This window comes from Octodon degus, unplaced genomic scaffold, assembly GCF_000260255.1.
Source record: "Octodon degus isolate 3935 unplaced genomic scaffold, OctDeg1.0 scaffold00133, whole genome shotgun sequence".
Taxonomy (NCBI): Eukaryota; Metazoa; Chordata; class Mammalia; order Rodentia; family Octodontidae; genus Octodon; species Octodon degus.
In genome coordinates, this window is record NW_004524709.1 from 5697558 (window position 1) to 5718099 (window position 20542).

General features: G+C 42.5%; 1 protein-coding gene across 1 annotated transcript in view; it reads left to right on the forward strand.

The window, feature by feature from the left end:
* Positions 1 to 20542, forward strand: part of Adarb2 (adenosine deaminase, RNA specific B2 (inactive)) — a 223631-nt gene that overhangs the window by 114557 nt on the left and 88532 nt on the right. Inside the window, exon 6 of the mRNA XM_004641286.1 lies at positions 14737 to 14851. Coding sequence (XP_004641343.1) covers positions 14737 to 14851 — 115 coding nt within the window. The remainder of the gene's footprint in view (positions 1 to 14736; positions 14852 to 20542) is intronic.

The window sequence follows — 20542 nt, forward strand, 5'->3', positions numbered from 1 at the left end:
CCACTACTTGTGAGAGACTTTTAAAGTCACTAGAGAATGAGCAGGTAGGAAAGGAGATCTTAGTGAGCCATCTTTGAAAACTGTAGTCTCCCAAAGTATAATCCCTCGTAGCCTCAGCACTTGTGCTATATCCAGCAAGAATATGCAGATGAAGGAGGCAGCCACAGAAAAGAACTTTGAGAAGCTGCATGCAGTCAGTCTTGTATTGTTACCTGTCAGTCATGGCGCCGCTGATGTTTCCTGAACCACACATCTGCTTGCGTCTTCCTCTGACTTTGGAATTATCACTCGTCTAACTCCCTTTTTCTTTTAGAATGACCCCAGAGCCCTCTCGAAGGTATTCCCTACCTCCTCATCACAGCCCCTGCTGGTCTCAAGAGAGAGAGACAGATCCTCGATATATAACATATTCTCCCCCTTAAAAAAAAAATAAAAAAACACTTCCCAGAAACATCCTATGGTAAGGCTACAGATCAAGGTGTCTGTGCCTCAGTTCAGAACTTTGGGTATTAGGGATCATCACCACGGTGCCTCTCATAGATGAAAAACACGGTAGCTCAGACGTGCTAGTTACTTGGTGTGTCTACACAGCTGGACAAACTCAACTCTAGTTCTGATCCCACGTTTATGACTATGATGACACTTTTCATGCCTTCTTTCAAATTTGTTATCAGCTGCTAGGTAATTTGAGATATAGCATAATTGAATAGTCACATAATCTGAATTATTTAGTTAGACAGTGGTTTTCACCAATCCCTGATTTTTGAACTAATGAGGATTTATTACACTTGTCAGCAAACAGGACTCATTACTAGGGTATAGAGACTGCCTTTTCCACAGAAACAGAATAATACTAGGCTGGAAATCAGGAAGATTACCTTTCATTCTCTCTGATTTTATTCTAGGCTTTCTATTGGGCTGATTTCTGTAGCCATAGTTCTCTTACTTTTCCAGGACTGGAAGGCTGTATTATTCAGGAGAGCACAGGTCTATGATGTGCTACTAAAACTTGGCCCATTTCCATGTGGATACATGGCCCTCACTCTTACTGTCCACCCTCCCAGGGGCCCTCTGGCCACCCTCTAGGCTATACCACCCCTGAACTGCAAAACAAAGTTGAGAGGAGAAAGGAGCACTAGAGAGTGTGCTGGTGTTGGTTCCCAGATTTGGTATTGCCCTACCCATATGCAAATCTAACCTTTTTGATATTTCAGCATTATAAATCCAAAGACAGGATTTCAACAGGAAAATATTTACTAAGGGCTTTCTCCCTTATAATCTATTGATTTTAATATCCCAACCACTTTGGCTGAATGTCAATTTTACCCTGAGGACTGCTACTGCAAATCTGAACACATTTTATTTATTTATGCCATTCAAAATATTAGCGTTGGAAATGAATAAACTTTGAGTCTTGCAATGTTCCCATTTAAAGTTTATTTTCCGACTTGAATAATGCTGGTAATCTGCCGTGGTAATCGGAGCAAAGAGGCAAACTGTAGGCAACAAAAACAGCAGAAGCCAGCACAGCAGTTTGGTTTATTTTTCTATTAAGTATGGTAATATACAGCTCATTAAATATGGGGCCACTTCCCCACTTAACCTTTGGAGTTGGAAGCACCTGATTATCACTATCATTTTACAAGAGGCCAAATCCTCTCTCCTCTGACCATTCCTATTCCAAGTATCCAGCATGTGCCAATTTATGCATTAATGGCTTGAACGCTGACTATCTCAGATCTCTGCCCGTGGCACCCTAGGTGTAGCCAAGGGCAGCACCTCAGGATTCCCCCAGAGCCCCATCCTCCACCAATCTCAATAGCCACAGCTGCTTGGTGAGGTTTGAGAGGGGAGGTTCCTCCTCCACAGTGTAAACTGTGCCCTGGGAGGCCATGAGTGACTGTGGAAGACACATTAACCCTCCCATGCTACCAAGGGACCCTTTAGCAGGCATTTTCTAAATTGCTAAATCACCAACAATAATGAGTACAGCTGGATGTCTCTCTTTTTCATATTTAACAGAGAATTTATGTTGCAAATGACTCTTCTGTTGATTATTCAGGCTTTTTGAACAGGTTTGAGAGTCTCCCTGTGGAGGGCTTTCCATATTGTAAAGCAGCCTCTCATTTGCCTCTGTCCCCCCTCTTATCCTCTTCCCAGATCCCAGTGGGGTTGGGGGTGTGCACAGCCCAAGCCATCCTGAGGTTGTCTGCAGGGACATCACCTGTGGGAAACTGACCGTTCTTTCCCGCAGTGACCAGAGCTGGCTCAAGCTGGTGGGGGATGTCTGTAGGAGTCCCTTCCTCTATCTTGCACCTGAGACTGGGGCTACTATGCAGATGGGTTTTTAATTTCAAAGGTTGATAGTGTAAGGTTGGGTTTGAGTCCTGAGGCCAGTAAGGAAGTTGCCTCTGAAAAGCAGCCAGGCAGCATGTGTTGCAGTTGCCTGCCGCTGCTCCTGGAGTTTCGGGGCAAAAGCTCCATCTCCAGGATTCCAAACAGATTAGGCTCAGCTGCCTGTCCCAGGACACCAATCAAGGAGACAGCAATGGTGAAAGGCATTAAAGGAGCTATAGTGGGTCAGCCATGGGCACAAATAAAGAAATTCAAGGTCTGTCTTCTTGCTGAAAGAAAGTTTGTGGCTTTGTAGAAAAAGGCAGCAAGGGTAAGGGATGGGCATTGCGTGGCTGGCAGGGTAAGTAATCCTAATCAATTCATGGTCTGGGTGATGTTACCTCTCAGGACTGTGCTCTGAATGCTTCTAGAAAGCCATTACCACTTGAGGAGACAATTTGGTTCCCATCATGAGATGACAGCTCTTGCTTTGGGGGCAGCCTCAGCTTCTGTCACGGGCTAATTGCTCCTGTCATGGGGAGGTCTGAAAGTCTCTGCTTCTCCTAGAATCTGAGGTGGCTGCAAATTTAGGACAGCAACTCAAGACCTGTAGACATTTCTGCAAAACAAAATCTGGAACTTGATGTTGTGAAAGCTGGCAATTTGATGTCTCTGCAAATCCTGAAAATCACATTAGTTACTCTTAACTTAGCGTCCTCAGTCTTCGAAGGGGGTTGGATTCACTTGGTAAATTCAGTGCTAATAAACCTTGAGTGCTCCATGAGGAGTCAGCATGGCTGTGTACAGAACTGGGCAGGAATCTGACCCAAAGTTCTAAGATAGTAAGGGAGAAAAAACAAAGACAGAGATGGCAAGTGGACCTCTCCGAGTCTCGCTTCTAAGTCCCTGTTACACCACAGCTCAGAAGTCAGACATAAAACATCTCCCTCTCTTCCTCAACTCCTACCTTGATTTTAGGTTTTGGCCACATTACCAAGTCTCTCTACACTTCCGTTTCCTCATCAGCACAGGGGGGCTATATCAATCAGCTCTGATGACTCAATTGTTCATAGTATAGGACATGTCATGCTGGTGGGTTTCTACAAAGTAAAACACTGTGGAAATAGCAACCTTGCCAGACAAGTGGGTCCTCTCACAGTGCTGCAGCCACAGCCACAGCATATGGAGGGTCAGGCACCCTCAATAAACATCCCCTGCACCTCCCAGAGGCAATTAAGCTCACAGGGAGGGATGTTGGCATGTTTCATGTGTTGCTGTGTCTCTGGAGCTTATGATAGTACCTGGAACTGGATGCACACTCTATACATATAGGAGCTGAAACCCTTGCTTGGCCATGAAACTCTATCCTGCCCTGGCAGCCTTTTTGGTGAATTTCTCATGACTGCCCTACACAACTTTTCTCTAAGCCAGACTCATGAACTCCCTGTCCCTATCCCAGAGATGGATTTTCCAGCTCCGTATTTCCTCAGGCTCTGAATTCCTTTAGCTTTTCCTGTTCTAACTCATGCCAACTTAGATTATGGGACTCCTTAAAAGCCCAGAGAGATACAGTCCCCTCCAAGGGGTCTTCCCTGGCCATCCCACACCAGCCTCTACCCAGAACCAATCTCCCCTTCTGTGCCACATGGAGAATGTGCACCAAAGACCATTTCAGTATAGTTAATTCCCATAATAACCAATAGAAATACAGGTAATGGTAGCTCCTCCACCATAAATCAGTTCATGTAGATTAATTAAAAAATCCCTTCAAGCATTTAGGAATTGTTTTGGTAAGTCGTAAGCTTTCAAAGACATTTGCAATCACTCCACTTAACCTATACAAATTCAATTGAAACAGTAACTACTTATCCACAAGGCTTATGAAGTATTATAGGGTTTGCAAGAGAAAAATTTAATTCAAGACACATGATTTATAGAATTATTTTATAGTAGTCATGCAAAGAGTAAAGTACGAAATAGTGCAGGAAATCTATCCACACACTGAAGACCAAAAGAATCCAACTGGAGGCCTAGATCCCATGGCAGTGTCCTGCATGAGTCTAGCTGAAGACCTAAAGCCCGTGATAATTCCCTCTATGAGTACAATTGGAGGCTTAGAACCCACCAACCATGTCTCATGCAAGCCAGTTTACAGATCTGTTCTAGGAAAGCCCAAAGGTCAGTAATGGGAACTAGAAAGTCAGTACCAGAGGAATGAAGGGTCAGATCTGTACCAGCAGGTTGAGGGATTTGCACTACAGCCAGGAGCACAACAGTCAACACAAGGACCAGAGTTCCCCCAAAGAAAACGGTAGCCATCCTCAGCCACAGCAAGAACCCATGCTCCTCCTCTGATGAGAACAGCAGAGTTCATATCAGGAAAACCAATGTAAAAAGCTCCTCCAGGAGAACCAACAGTGCACCATCTTTTCCCCTCCAGTTCTCCTTTTATGCTGTTGGCAAGAATCCTCAGGTGGGCTCTCCATACCCAGAACCATGCTGATTCAGTTCAGCTGGATGTTATAAGTTGACTACCAGTTGTCAGTCCACCACAGTACATATATGCTATAAATAGGAGGCAGAAAGACAATTATACAAGGTATGCCAAGGAAGAGTACACTTTGAAATGTTATAACATTCTGGGGGAGAAAACTGACCCCTAAGACCTAGGACATCTGGGAACCTTTTCCTAAGGAGTCGTAAATTCCACTTTTGTAGAGATAAAATGTGGGTTTACCTGTTTGCCTTCCATGATGTGAGCTGAGACTTCCAGTGGAAAGAAATAGTAGATATATATTATAAACACCAGAGTTGCTACCACAGAGTCTGAAACTTACAGTGCCCACCCAGAGCTATTCAAAGAAGGTATAAACATCTCATACTGCACAGTGAGATGCCTGACTTCTCAAAACTGGAGGGAAAATGCCTTAATCTTGAAAGTCATAGCACAATATAACTTAAATTTTGGTTAAGTCAAGTAGTTTGGTGTTACATTTGGATATATTTATCAGTCCTAGGAGATTGAGTGAATATCCTGCAGCCCCCTAAGCATGACTTGGAATTTGAATTTATAAAATTAATCAGACACAAGCTCACTTTTCAGCATTTTAACGGCTTCTGCTATAAACCAAGTGCCAGGTGGGAACGAAAATCAAGTTATCCCAAGATCTGATTAGTTCGGTTTGCAGCAACCAAAGTTGACTATATATTTAAGTTCCATGTGATTAAAACACTGAAAATTCCTAGTGTTAAATTAGACAAGTCTATCTCCCTGTGTGAATTCTAAGCTTCTATCTCACTCCTAACCCCCATGTAATCAAGAACAATATCATTTGCATACACAAATTCAACTATGAAAAGCTACATACAGCTGCAATCATGTATGTGATTTAATTAAAAGCAGGCACTTAAAATAACTGTGCTGTGGATATAGCCATCGAGGGAAAGGGCGTTGTTGAGGAAATGGAAAGATCCAGAGCAGAAAAGCCCCAAAGCCTGGTTTCTCTGGACTTCTCCAAAGCTGAATTTCTTTCTCAAAGCCTCTTGTAGTTCTGTAAGAAGAGAATGTAAACCCTTGTGAGATACCCTTCGTCCTGATGGACATATGATTCACAATTTTCCTTCCTTCAACTTTTAAAAACCAGGAAAACTAAACAGTCTGCGATATTATCCCTCACAAAAACCATATTTAAAGTGAACTGGATTTATCAGTAAAATATGTATGCTTGACCATGCACATAAGTTTTGTAAGTTGCTGACAAACATTTAAAAACAAAGGTTACTTGGGTGTGGTGGTGCAGTCCTTGCTACTCAGGAGGCTTGAGCAGGAGGACGGTTTGAGCCCAAGAGTTCAAGGCTAGCCTGGGCAACAGAGTGAGCCCTATTATAAAAATTTAAAAAATACAAGGTGGTCATGAGAAGATGAGAAGATAAATCTGAGATAGATGTGACCCTAGCACAACCCATTCTGATACCACTTTTCAGAGACAGAGACAAATGAATTTGGACAGTGTTATTTGTTGAAGCACACTGCTCCTACCTGCCAGGATCTTCACAAGGAATTGAAGACCAGCAGTTGGAGCTGACAGGCAACACTTATTTCAGCAGCGCTAGGAAGTAACCATGGCTAAGTTCATAGGGATAAACCTTAACCCGCCATCAGAAAAATCTCTCTGCATTTTAACTAGCTAATCATTGAAAGTAAGAAGAGTTAAAGAAATCTTTGGTCTTGTTGCTGTTTACTGTTCACCTCTGTAAAACATTAGTTAATATGTTAAATGTCAATGTCATAGAACTCTCAAGTTTTGAAAAGAATAAAAAGGACAATAGTGAAGATGTCAAAACAGAAAGCCCTCATGGAGCTTTCTGTCTTGACATGAAGAAAAAGCAGGATCTTGGCCCTGGCACCCAATTCTCCCCACACAGCACTGATGGGAGCTCTGGGCTGTGTCTCTGTGCACCTCTCTGGGCTGCTTCTGAGCCCAGATGAGTGAGCTGCTGAGCAACTGTGTCACTGGTCTTTCATCAGTGATAGGAGAGTTAGGTAGATTCTCAAGAGCAAGTCCTCATCTTCCCACACATTGGAAATGAGATGGCACAAAAATGCTGACTCTATGATGCTGCACCTATCTTTTCTACGGCATATTCACATCACAAATCAACAACAGATGGAAAGGAAACATTCCAAAAGTGAACCCCACTGCATAAGGTGAGCAGAGCAGAGTGAGAAGTTGATCCCTGACACCTGTGGACCCCAACACACCATGCACAAAGCCTACCCACAGCACTAGAGACTCTCTAATCAGGCACCCAGTTGTCATAAATGAGGGGTCGTCTGGGCCTTCCAGAGGTGTTAAGCCAGCTACAGATCAGTTCTGCATGGATCCACCACACATGTCAGGTCAACAAAAGACATGCCGAGCACCATGCATCCTAGCAGCAATGAGGTTCAAAGTCATTTGCTACTCCCAACATGAAAGGACTGAGCACTCTTCTGTTCTTTAATTTGATTATCAGGTTTTATTTGCCTTTTTATAATGAATTCATTTCCTTCTCTATATCTTGGAGTAGACAATGCTGTAAGCACCAAGCTCTCAGATTAGGAGCTTTATATGGATAAAAGTGTGCAGTTCACAGCAAATAGGAAGGTCCTTGGCTCTGGCCTCAGGGGCTCAGCCCTGGGCATCTCACCTCCAACTAGGAGAGGAGGAAAAAAGAGACATAAGAAAGACAGAGAAACAGAAACAGAAACAGAAGACAACACTCCCAGGGCAGCTCTGGTCAAATGGCTCTACCTCAGTGCCAGGGACCAAGGCAATATCCCATGTCATTGAAAAGAGGTACACATCCATGTTGGCCAATACTCACCACCTCTTGTCACCCTGACATATTCCCATGGTTTGGGATCTATTTTATGAGGTACAAAAGGGAGTGCTGTGCTATGACCTGTAACTGCCAGACTAAGGCATTACAGGAAGGCTGTTGCACAGGGGATGTGAAATTTGTGTGTTTTTTGGATGAACATCTGTTTCTTCCCAAAATTCAAGTTGAAACTCCAGCCTGTTGTGTAGCTATTGGAGTAAGGAAGAAGTAAAAGTTATATGAGGTCATAAAGGTGGGGTCATTAGGTCTTGTGTGGAGCTAGTCATCTCTTTCTTTTGTCCTTAGACTCTTCTGGAGTGGCAATATCTGTCCTACATCTGTCCTGTCACTGTATTGTGGAAACATGTAACTTGTGCTTCTGCAGGTTCACAACTAAAGAGGGACTTTGCCTTAGAGGAAATTGTATCTAGAGTCCCACCCATAACTTATCTAGATGCCTCTTCAGTGAGCATTTGGCCTTCAAACTTTAACATTGATGTTAGAATGAGTTAAGAATTTGGGGGCTATTGGGATGACATCATATGTTGCCATGCAAGAAGATCACAACTTAGAGGTGAGGAGTAGAATGGTATGGATTTATTACCATCGCCCCCCCCCAAATTCATATGTTGACGGCCTTCTCACCAATGTGCCCATATTTAGATATGGGGCCACTAAGGAAGTACTTAAGGATAAATGAGGTCAATGGCCAAGCAATGGTCTTGACTCATCCACATGGCTGACACTGACAAAAGATCTACAATTTGAAGTACAGGATCTCAGGATAAATCCTGAGGGGATTTGACTGATCTTATCAGATCCAAAAGCTACAACTATTGTTGCATAGGTCTTGCTTTATCTTGGTCTTAACCAGCCAGCAGAAAAGTATAAAAACAAAGTATAAGAAGTAAAGCCATGCTGTTATATTGAGATATAGGGGACTCAGGTCAACAATTTTTGACATTGCCAGTCAAGCGGAAGACCCAATACTATTATGGACTACTGGACTCTTTTAGAATATTTTGCTGAGTTAACACACCTACAATATTCAAATGACGGAACTAAACAAAAAAGGGGAATCAGATGAATGTCCATTTTGTATCTGTGTATTCAAAATGGGTAAGATAGATATATAGTTACATTCTCTTAATGAATAGAGTGACTTGTTCTAATGGTGTTTGTAAATAGGATATCATGTCCACATCTTGTACAGCAATTAACCACTAGGAAGAAGGTATGCAATGTGTTAATTATTGAAACTGTCCTACCAATTTGATTTGAAATTGTCTCATTGCTATTTGTTTCTCAATAAAATTATGGGGGGAAGGATAAATGAGGTCAAGAGAGCAATACCCAATCTGATGGGTTAGTAGCTTTGAGAGGCAAAATACTGGACAGCTCACTCTTGCTGCCTTGCCTACACCACACACATAAATAAGAGGCCATGTGAGCCCACAAGTGAGGGTGGGGCACTACAGCCAAGAGACTGAGACCTATCTTGCTGACACTTCATTCTGGGACTTCCAGACTTTGGATCTGTAAGAAAATTTTTCTTGTGCCTAAAACTACTCAGGAGTTTGCTATATCTACTCAGCAGACAAAGACAATGTATTAAAGTTGAAAAAAATGTTGAAAGTAACTGGTGAATAAAAATTATCACCTTTTTCTGAAATGTTTATTCCTTACACAGTCATTTTCATGCATTTCTAGTCCAATCCGAGACTCTCCTATATTCCCACATTCCATCATCCATGCAAGATGTGCCTATTACGGATGGCATCCATGATCCCACCCAGTGCTATGGCAAGGCCAGCAAGGTGCAGAAGGAACAGAAGCCACTGACCCAGAGCCCAGCAACTACTGAGTAGGGGTTGTGTTATTAAAAACAGGAACATGTTAGTATATCTACAACAACAAATAAATTATATAAACTCCTACAAAGATGTAGCCACTGTTCTAAACAAAATAAGTAAGAGGGAACTAGCAAATGCTGGAAACAAGAGCCACTTTATCTGAGCACAGTATTTGAGGGATCAGAGAGAGGAAGACAAAACAGATTTAAAAACCAGCTATGGAGCAAACAGTGTGCTTGTGTGTTGGAGGTAGTGGGCCTCCACCCTGGAGGCAGGAGTTACTTCTAACCTTGAGCTGGCCCTCCCAGGTCTGAGCACACCCCAACCAACAACATGGCTTACACTGGTAATTGCATCCCAGGCCTCCCAGGGGTAGCTGAGTTTGGGGACATTCACACCCCGCCACGCCTGGCCATCTCATTGTGGAGCTTTGCTGGGTTCCAACCCATCTCTGTTAGCTAGAGGTTTCCTGCCACTCTGAACAATACAAGCCACCTGAAGCCCCATTGGGTGTGCTTTGCCAAGCGTAATGAGTCAAGGAACTCTTCATCTGTGGAAATGCTGAAATGTAAACTGAAATGTGATTTGTTCTGCTTCAGCATTTCCTCAAATGACTCCATTAGGGAATGGCTATGGCTCAGGGCTAATTACTGCATAATGGGTGCAAAGCATCCTGGGATGCAGGCCCTGAGGGTGTCCAGGGACTACAGGGCCTCTGTTCACAGCCATCCCTTCTGGGGATGACAGTGAACATTCATGTATCTAGCATCATAAAGGGTGCTGCTAAATATCCATCAGAATGAAACTAGACCTGTGACAATCTTGGGCAAGAATCCTGTTGTTCCTCAGAACAACCTGCTCCCTGAAGCATGAAGAGTTGGAGTCAAATCTGTAGGGTTGAAGTCCGGTGTTGACCACACCCTGAACATGCAACTTTGGTTGAGATTCTTCAACAGTTGCTAAGGATATCATACCTTCCTTCTTAGGATTGGGCAACACAGTGGGTGCCTAGACCCCAGCATTTTTCCCGGTGCATGGCAAGTCTCTGCTGTCCTGCTTGGGTATTTTCCCATTTCTAATGGAGGTAGAGTGGGTTTTACATTTCTTAAGTGAAGTCAGTTTTTGCTAACCCTGTGTGATACTCAGCGATTTGGGGATGTCTTGATCTGAGGGCCTCAGGGAGACCTATCAGACAAGCACAAAGGAATTAAAGGATACCTCCTATGTTGGGCATGCTTATCATCCTGGGACACTGGAACATTTCATTTTGAAAAGAAAGAAAAAGTGTTGAAAGCATCATGTAGAATGATTCTGGGGAAGACAGGATGCATGGGAATGTAATACTCAGTGCTAAAAACAGTATTTTAGAATAAAAAGATCTACTTCTGCCAGAGTTCCCAAGAATAGAGATTAAAATACATGAACAATTAGGAACTGACTTCAGAGGGTAATGACACCGTGGGCAATGGTGTCACCGTGGGCAATGACCCTAACATGCATTCAGAGCATTCTCTGCCCACAGGATGCCATTGCCAACACCCAGGTGGGGCAGGTCATTCTGCTGTAGCATGAGCTTGGATACTTCTGCTGGTGAAACAGCCCAGAGATTTTCTGCTTATCTGCTGGCAAGCTGTGTGACTGGCCAGACAGAACAGGATGAAAGTCATTCTTTCATTGACAAGTGGGAGTTTGCTGGATGTAGCAAATCCACTCTTCAAGATCATCTCAAGCTTCAGACAAAGCCTTCCTGGAGCCTCTGACAAGATGGAGCACCTCAGCACTCCTGGCCACTCTCCACCTCTGGGGGACAGTGAGGACAAGTATCCCAGGCTCAGGACCCACTCTGTAGTCTGAACTCATTCATGAGATGCACCAAAACTCAAACCCCAAGGTCTTGCAAAGCACAAGATTCCATCAGTCTCTGGTACAAAGCCAAGGCTGTCCCATCAACCTGCCCCCACCCAAGAGTACTTTGCTTCTCTTGGGAGATGCCCCATCAGCCCTAGCAAGATGGAGCTGATTGCTTCTCACCTGCCATGCTGCCACTTGCAATTAGGCCTGCTGGTGTCATCTGTTTGTGGCTCATTGGACATGGTGCTGAAAGGCTGGTGACTTTTTCAAACCTCAAACCTCAAACTTGAGGTTCTCCCTCTATGGGCTTCACACACTCTGTGACCTCTGGTCAGCCTGCTTCTTGGTTCCGTCCTTGCATCATTGTGGAGCTCAGTGTTGGCAGATGACCTCACATATCTAGCATCCTGGTTGGAAGGAGGGTAGTGGCATACTGTCAGGCCTTGTCTTTAGGTGGGGATAGCGCACTCTTCTTTGTATGGAGGGCTGCCACAGAGGCTCCTGCCTCTGCCTGATGTTGATCCCTATGGACCCTTGTGACCACAGATTTGGTTGTCCAGGGAAAGTAGATCAAACTTTCCATCGTCTCACTCAAATCAAGAATTTAGCTTCTCAAAATAAGTGGAAATTAGTCAAATTCAGCCTCCAGAAAGCGAGCAGTTTCTTTTTCACAGCATTAAGTGGAGGATCAAAGTGCTGTGGGCTGGTCAGCAGCCCCCAAAGGCATGTTCAGTCCTCAGACTGTGTATTTGAAAGAAAGGTATTTGCAGGCATAATCAAGTAATAGAATCTGAGATGAGTTCAGATTGGATTGTCCAGGTGAGTCTTAAGTCCAATGACAAGTATCCTCATAAGAGATAGAAGAGGGAAAAGAATAGACATGGGCAGAAGGCCACATAAAAACAGAGACAGAAGTTGGAACCATCTGACAAAAAGGCTAGGAATACTGGACCCACTAGAAGCTAGAAGAGGAAGGAGAGATCTTCCCCTAGAACCTCTTGAGGGAGCACAGTCCTGAGGACACCTTGAATGTGGGCTTTGGCTGCCAGGGTTGTGAAAAAAATAAATTTGTCATGTTTTAAGCCCCTAGTTGTGATTATTTTCCAAGAAGCCTCTAGACACAGAATACAACATCTCTGGGGACATAAGATGTCTTCTCTAGACCTTGTTTTCCAAAACAAAAGAAACAACAGAATAGCCTAAAGCAGCCTCCAGGATTCAACTGTACAATGCCATGATTCTATGGCAACCAGCTGGGGATTATAGTCAAACTGAGCAGCCCGGGTAAGAAGAAGGGTCAGAGAGACCCCCAAATACACAGCAACCCTTGAAGAGTGGAGTCTTCCCTCTCCCCTTTCTGTCAGGACTGCAGTCACCTGGGGAGCCCAGCTTACGTGCCATCTACCCTTGATAAAGTTGCCATACCTATTTATGGCACATTTAAAAAAGAACAAGCAGGGCTGGTGAGATGGCTCAGTGGTCTAGAGCACCTACTTAGAACAAGCTAAGCAAAGCATCAGGGACCGTGGTCAATCCCCCAGCACCACATGCCAGCCAGCCCCGCCCCCTGGTGGGCTGAGCTGGCCACACACACACACCATACACTCTCTCTCTCTCTCTCTCTCTCTCTCTCTCTCTCTCTCTCAAATAAAAAAAATAAAAGAAATAAAAAATAAAAAAGAACAAGCACCAGCCATAATAGGAGCAGAAGCATAAGGAAGGCTCTCAGATCTCAGAAGCTGAGCTCAGAAGAGGCCATGCCGGCCCTCTTGGTTTCCCACCCTTTATCATTGAAGAACAGGTAGGGAAAAGACATCAGATTGTTTTTGTGCAAGGCATTTGCTTTCTGGGGAAACCTTGCTTTCACATGCACAGGTTTTATTACACACAAATGAATTTTTTTTTAAATGTCTGATTCAGCTATATTTATGTATTGTAAACCTGTCCATATCTGTATCAATGCCTGCATATTATCAAAATGATGAAAATCCAATCCATCAGAATAAATGAACTGTTTGCTCACCTTCTGGAAACACTGATGGGTTGATTCAGCTCCACAAAGAATCGGTCACTCCCTAGAAGGACCTGGGCAAACAACAATAATGATAATGATGAAAATAATGGTCTTAGTCATCATTTCTGAACACTTAACAAATGTGGAGCACTCTGTTAAGAAGTGTTAATTCATTTCATCCTCACAAAAACACTATCAGATGGAAATTAAGAGGATTATTTATGAATTAGGAAAGTGGGACTCAGAGGTTTGGAATGACTTGCCCAAGCTCTGAGGCTATAAAACATGATTCCAACCAGGTTTTCTTGCTCTAGTGTCTGTGGAAGTCACACCACTTAAGCTATGCCCTGAAAAGAAGACAAGGGCCTCCCCAAGCAGGAAAAGCTTCAGCCACAAGTCCTTGGGTAGCTGGGGACAATGTAATCACAAGGCCACGCGTTCTGGGCTGCACCAGCCTTGTTATTGCATATGTGCTACATAAACAGAGACATAGAGGGCTTTAGGACAACTCAGTAGAATTATGATAAAATGAAGTTCTTCTGTGTGAGTGTGTGTGTGTGTGTATGTGTGTGTGTGTGTGTGCATGTGTACATACATAGTGTGTATATGTGCATACATCTGAACACATGTGTATTGTGTCTTTGTGCACCTAGTGGTTTGAGTGCATGTGTGTTTATATATGTATGCATCTGTATGTGTGCTTTCTGCACTGTGTGTGTGCATATATGTGTTCGTGTGTGCATGTGTGAGTTATGTGTGTATATGCTGTGTGCATTGTGCTGCATGTGTGTCTGTATATTCATATGTGTATATGTATGTGTATGTGTATATTTGCTGGAAAGTAAGAAAAGAGGTTGTGGCACGAGCTGTGGTGAGCAGCTCAGCCAGAATAGTAGCTGAAGTTGTCCCAACTATTAATACTGAGAAGAAACTGGTGGCCAGTCATCCCAGGTGCCCAAATTCACTCTCTCTCCTCTCAGAGTTCTTCTGATCAAGTTCTACCCTCAAGATTCCTCCAAGCCTACTGCTCTGAGAGGCAAGGAAAGGGAGGAACTCAACATCATTTCCTGCTCGGGCATGGGTCTGGACTTCTTCTGGAAGCGGTGCTGTGGATTAAGTGCTCACCATCAATTCCATCCTCAGGCCCAGGGGTAGAGTGAGGCAGATAACAGGGTGCACGGCTGGTGGCACGGGTGCCCTGTGATGGGCACCTCTGGACATCTTGGGGACATGGCTGAAAATGAGCAGAGGACATGAGAGCCAGCTGTCCACTCGCTGCTTCTGCTCAGCCCATCCAAGAGCTTTGGTGCTTGTGTCTTTCAGGAATTCGCCGACTCAGTGTCCCAGCTGGTCACACAGAAGTTCCATGAACTGACAATTGGCTTGACATCCGTGCATGCCCGCCACAAAGCACTGGCAGGAATCGTCATGACCAAAGGTAACTTCCCCTTCCCTTTCCTATGGGAACTCCTGGCTCCAAAGAGTGGAATGTTACTCTCTACTAATCTTGAGATCCAAGAGGATTTTACTACCAGATAAAGATATGACAAAGACAGTAGAAAACACAGATCAATGACAGATGTTATTACCAAGAACAACCACATGAAAAGGGGCATAACTGGCCTACCAAAACTTATCTCTACACAAGTTTCTCTCACTTTCCATGCTGAAAAGGACTGGTCAATCTCCCCAATTAGGGATTCCCCCACCTCATTTTCAAAATAATGCCAGGATTTAACAAAGCTGGTATCTGAAGCAACACCAAATAAGTCACTTGAGGCTGGTGGATGAGGACATGCCTCCCTGTCACCCCCAAAAGTCCAAGGCCAGAAGCTGATACTATTACCTGTACAGAACAAGTATGTCACCTCTGGTCTTTGACCCCAAACAGCAAGGTGCACCCTCTCAAATGTGGAAGACCTGGTGTAGAAATGACCTTGCCAAAGGGGTTGCTTGTCAGTCTCTGGCTCCCACAGGGAGACAGCATCCATTAAACTGTCTCAGGGTAGGTCCTACATTCACCATCCCCAATGAGGAAAGGAAGAGAGGGACAGCAGGGAATATCAGAGGACACGGGGAGTTCAAGGGAAACATAGAGAAGACAATAGGGACAAATAAGGATGCAGGGAGTATGGTAGAGGATGCAAGGGGACCACAATGGGGACAAAATGGAACACAGAAGGGACATAAGGGATCATTGGGGCACAGGAAGGACCACAGGAGTACAGAGAAAACAGATGAGGAAAAAGAGATAGAGGACACAGAATTGAGCAACACAGGATAGAGGACCTGGCACACAGAGGGAGACACGGGGACACAGGGAGACACAGTAACATAGAGGAACATGAAGATACGGGGGAAGATAAAGAGGAGACAGAAAGGGGATGGGAGACAAAGTGAGACATAGGAATACAGGCAGACACCCAAAGGCACAGGGGAACATAGGAAGATACAGAAAGACAGAGAGGAGACCAAGGGAATACAGGGACACAACAGGGCCACAGGGTGCATTAGAGAACCATAATTTTGTGACACAAGGAGTCAAACCAGTAGCAAAGGGAACACAAAAGGATACCAGAGGCCACAAGGAGACACAGGGACATGTGGGGAGACCCAGAGGGATAGTCCTGAGGCCCATTTCAGAGAATTTGTCACCTGAGAAATTTATGACCCTCCGGCTGGAAGAGCAACCACACGTGAGGGCCCCCTTTCCTACAGTGTTCTCCACCCCACACTGCTCTGAGGTGGAATCCCATCCTAGTAAGCAGGAGTGACCCAGCCAGGAAGGAAACAGTCTTGCCACTTCTTTAATAAGCTAGCCTGCACATGGAGAGAAAACATTCTCTCAGGCTTTCACAGAGAGCACATTGGCCAAGCAATGGCCGTGACTCATCCACATGGCTGACACTGACAAAAGAACTACAATCTGAGGTACAGGATCTCAGGATAAATTCTGAGGGGATTTCACTGACCTTATCAGACCCAAAAGCTACAACTCTTGTTGCATAGGTCCTGCTTTACCTTGGTCTTAACCATCTAGCAGAAAAGTATAAAAACAAAATATAAGAAATAAAGCCATGCTGTTATGTTGAGCTGTAGGGGACTCAGGTCAACAATTTCTGACATTGCCAGTGAAGCGGAAGACCCAATACTCTTATGGGCTACTGGACTCTTTTAGAACATTTTTCTGAGTTTACACACCTATAATATTCAAATAAAGGAACTTAACAAAAAAAGGGATACAGGATGAATGTCCATTTTGTATGTATTCAAAGTGGTTAGGATAGATATATAGTTACATTCTCTTAATGAATAGAGGGATTTGTTCTAATAAGTGTTTTGTAAATAGGATATCATGTCCACATCTTGTACAGCAATTGACCACTAGGAAGAATATATACAATGTGCTAATTATTGAAACTGTCCTACCAATTTGGTCTAAAACTCTCTCATTGCTATTTGTTTCTCAATAAAATTATGGAAAAAAGAAAAGCTAACTTGGGAGAACTCAAGCAATTAAATTCATGGAAACATCCCACTACTGAACTATTATAACTAGCCAGCTAGTTAATCAAATTCAAGTGTTTGTTTCCAAATTTTTTCATAAGTTTGTGATGCCCTATTAGAGGAAAAAAATCATGAACAAAAATCAGCCTTTGTGTCATTCAAGTTTCATATTCGCACACATGCTCCACATATGTAAGTGACGTCTAGGGCTAAAGAGGCCATATACAAGATGGCTAAAAATTTCTCCACTAAAAATTGCAGTTAAAAAATCAGCTGATTGGTGTCTTTTTCCTGCCGTGCTGCACCCCTACTCCACTACAGAAGGTCAGTGGAGCTAACACAAAAATCCTTGCGGCCCTGTTTTAAAGGTGGCGCAGGGTGTGTTATTTGGGCTTTGAAGTTTTGGGATCTCTGTACAAAAAAGGCAATGCTTTCTCACAACATAATTTGTTGTTAAAATAAATAATATCAAATGCTTTGCATGGGGAAAATTGCTTTTGACATATAGTCCCCTCTCCTCAGCCGAAGCAACTCTATATTGCCAGTGACCCACCGTAGTCTGTCGTGTTGGCAAGCATACTGCTTTAGCCACTGCAGTTTGCCCTCCTTCTACACCTATGATGGTGTTCACCTCTCTGTGTAAGAGAGAATAGTTCACTCCAACCACTGTCATCACTGATGGATGTAACACTTTCTTTTTTATTTTTCTTTTTTTTTTTTGTAAGATAAATCTTCATCATTAATAATCTATGAACATAGAAAAATAAGTTACTAAAATCTACTTTCCTTGTATAAATGGAATATTTGGGCCATCATGATAGCTCAGTGAACTATGTGCCTGCTTAGGCAAGCACAGAGACTGGGGTTCAATCCCACAGCACCACATACCATGCTGGCCCCACCACCAGGCACACTGAGCCAACCACAGAGACCAGGCGTGGTGGCGCACACCTGTAATCTGACTGCTGGGGAGGCTGAAAACAGGAGGATCACTATGAGTCCGAGCTGCATAGTGAGACCTTGTACCTCATACATTAAAAATATTTTTAAATGGAATACTTAATAAGCATTGATTTAGAAAAGATTAGGAAGTAATGTATAAAATAACTGGCACAAATATTTGTGAATATTCATCTACATAATATTGTGCCACATAATCTTAACTCATTGTTATTCAAGCAAATGCCTAGGGAACTCTAAGAGGAAATAGTGTCTTATTCTTGTTGTTATTCCTAACCCAAGTTCAACGTATTCTGAAGTAAAACATTCAATTGGCCCTTTATGTATAGGCGGGATGTCAAAATTCTCAGCATCCACTGGCTCATGGAAAAGTTTTTTTGTGTTAGTAAGGTAGAGACCATTTTATAGCCATCATGACAAATATGGTTGCAGAAGTACACACTTATAAGCAGAATAGTTAACATTTATCTAAACAAATGCAGTAACATGGTAAAAATTCAAATAGAAAAGAATTTATTAATCAAAAGTATATTCTCAGGGGAACTACCTGCTCGGACTCCCCTCCTGCACCTCTCTGGGACAGGAGCTTTCTTTCCCTCAATAAATATATTCTGCTCATAAAAAAGTATATTCTCCCCTTCCACTTCTCACATCTCTTTATGCCCAAAGAACCCATTTCTAACCATTTTTAATTTGTTCTTGTGACTCTACCATATTTGTTTTACATTTCTAGATCTCCAGTTCTGCAGGAGATACCATCTATTATCTCATGCTATTACAATTTGATCCTTTTTCATGTTCCATCATTATATATGTAATTTCTGAAATTTTAGATAATGTAAACTTCCACTCTTTTTCTTGTATTACACCTAGATTGTACAGCTGCTCTTGCTGCTCTATACATTAAGGATGATAACTCCTCACACTTTTTTTGCTAGCCAGTTTCTCTCAATTATAAATGTATTTTAGGGCTGGTGAGATGGCTCAGTGGTCTAAAGCACCTACTTAGAACAAGTTTAGCAAAGCACAGGGACTGCGGTTCAATCCCCCAGCACCACATGCCAGCCAGCCCCGCCCCCTGGTGGGCTGAGCTGGCCACACACACACACACACACACACACACAAAAAAATAAATAAATAAATAAATAAATAAAATTAAAAAAAAAAAAGATCTAGGTTGAATGTGTCATTGGGGATTGGACTGGACCCAGGCCTTAAAAATAAATAAATAAATAAATAAATAAATAAATGTATTTTATATGATTATGACTGATAATATATAACATTTATATTCTATTCTACAAGGTATGATTAAAATATGGTAAATGTTTAAATTTTCTGTAAATATATTACAATAAAAGACACACTGACATTTAATCTCCCTCCAAATACCTCTGCTCACTTTACAATAAATACATTTCTCCCATCATTCCTATAAGGAAGACTATTCTTAGGGGGTTGATGACAATGTGTTATTTACTATAGTAATTTTAATATAACTTTCATTATATATTTTGGTCACCTTTGTATGTTCATAATTAATTCTTCTATATTTTGAGAGATTCAAAGAGTTGAAACCCACTAAATACTATCTACATGATCTATTTTCTTGTCAAGAAAATCACATAGCCAACCAATGCACTGGAATTACACATACTACTCGATCAACACAATTTTCCCCTGCAAGAGAAGTTGCACTATGTTTAAGTCTTATATATTCTTGTCATGTCTACCATTAGCTAAAAATCATGTCCAATTTAAGCTTGGTTCATGTTTGTAGCTCAACTTTTTTATATATTTCTAAAATATTGCACATGTTTTATTTTTCTGGAAAAAATTTACTGAAATGAAGCATCCTTTAGCATGCTCACTAAGTCACATGCCTTCTCATCCTGGTTAAATGGACCCACTTTTCCAGTAATTCACTACATCTGTAATGCCTCCATGATGCCATTACCTTCTACATACCTGAGAATTCCAGAGGATATTTTAGATCTAAACCATAGCAGAATGATGTTTATAGATGGAGCCATTTGCTTTCCTGATCATATTTAATCTTACTTATGTTTTGGTTTTTTTTACAATTCAATTTTTTAAAGCTAAGATTTCATGGGGGGGTTGTTTGTTTGTTTGTTTGTTGTTTTGTTGTGGAACCAGGGATTGAACTCAGGGCCTTGCACTTGCCAGGCAACTACTGGAGAATCTATCCTAGAACCTTGACGATTGCCTCTTACTTAGATTCACTGCCTCCAGAATTATAAATTACAGTATCAATGTTGTATTAGTAACATCCAAAAACTTCTAAACCACATGGTCAATTAAACTTAACAACCCCACTCCTTATACCAAAATCTGGCTGGCATTAAATTTGTACAACAATTTTGTCAGTATGGCTATTTTCACATACCTTGGTTCTTCCTACCAATGAGAAGGGTATATTTTTCCATTTTCTGTTATCCTCTTCAGTCTCCTTTTGTAGAGTACTATAACTTCCTTTTTCCTTTTTTTTTTTTTTTTTTTTTTGCAGAACTGGGGATTGACCTCAGGCCCTTATTGTACTCTTCAAAGTGCTCATGCCACTGAGTATCTCCCCAGGCCCCTCTAATTTTCAATATATAGATCTTTTACTTCTTTTGTTAGGTTGATTCCTAAGTATTTCTTT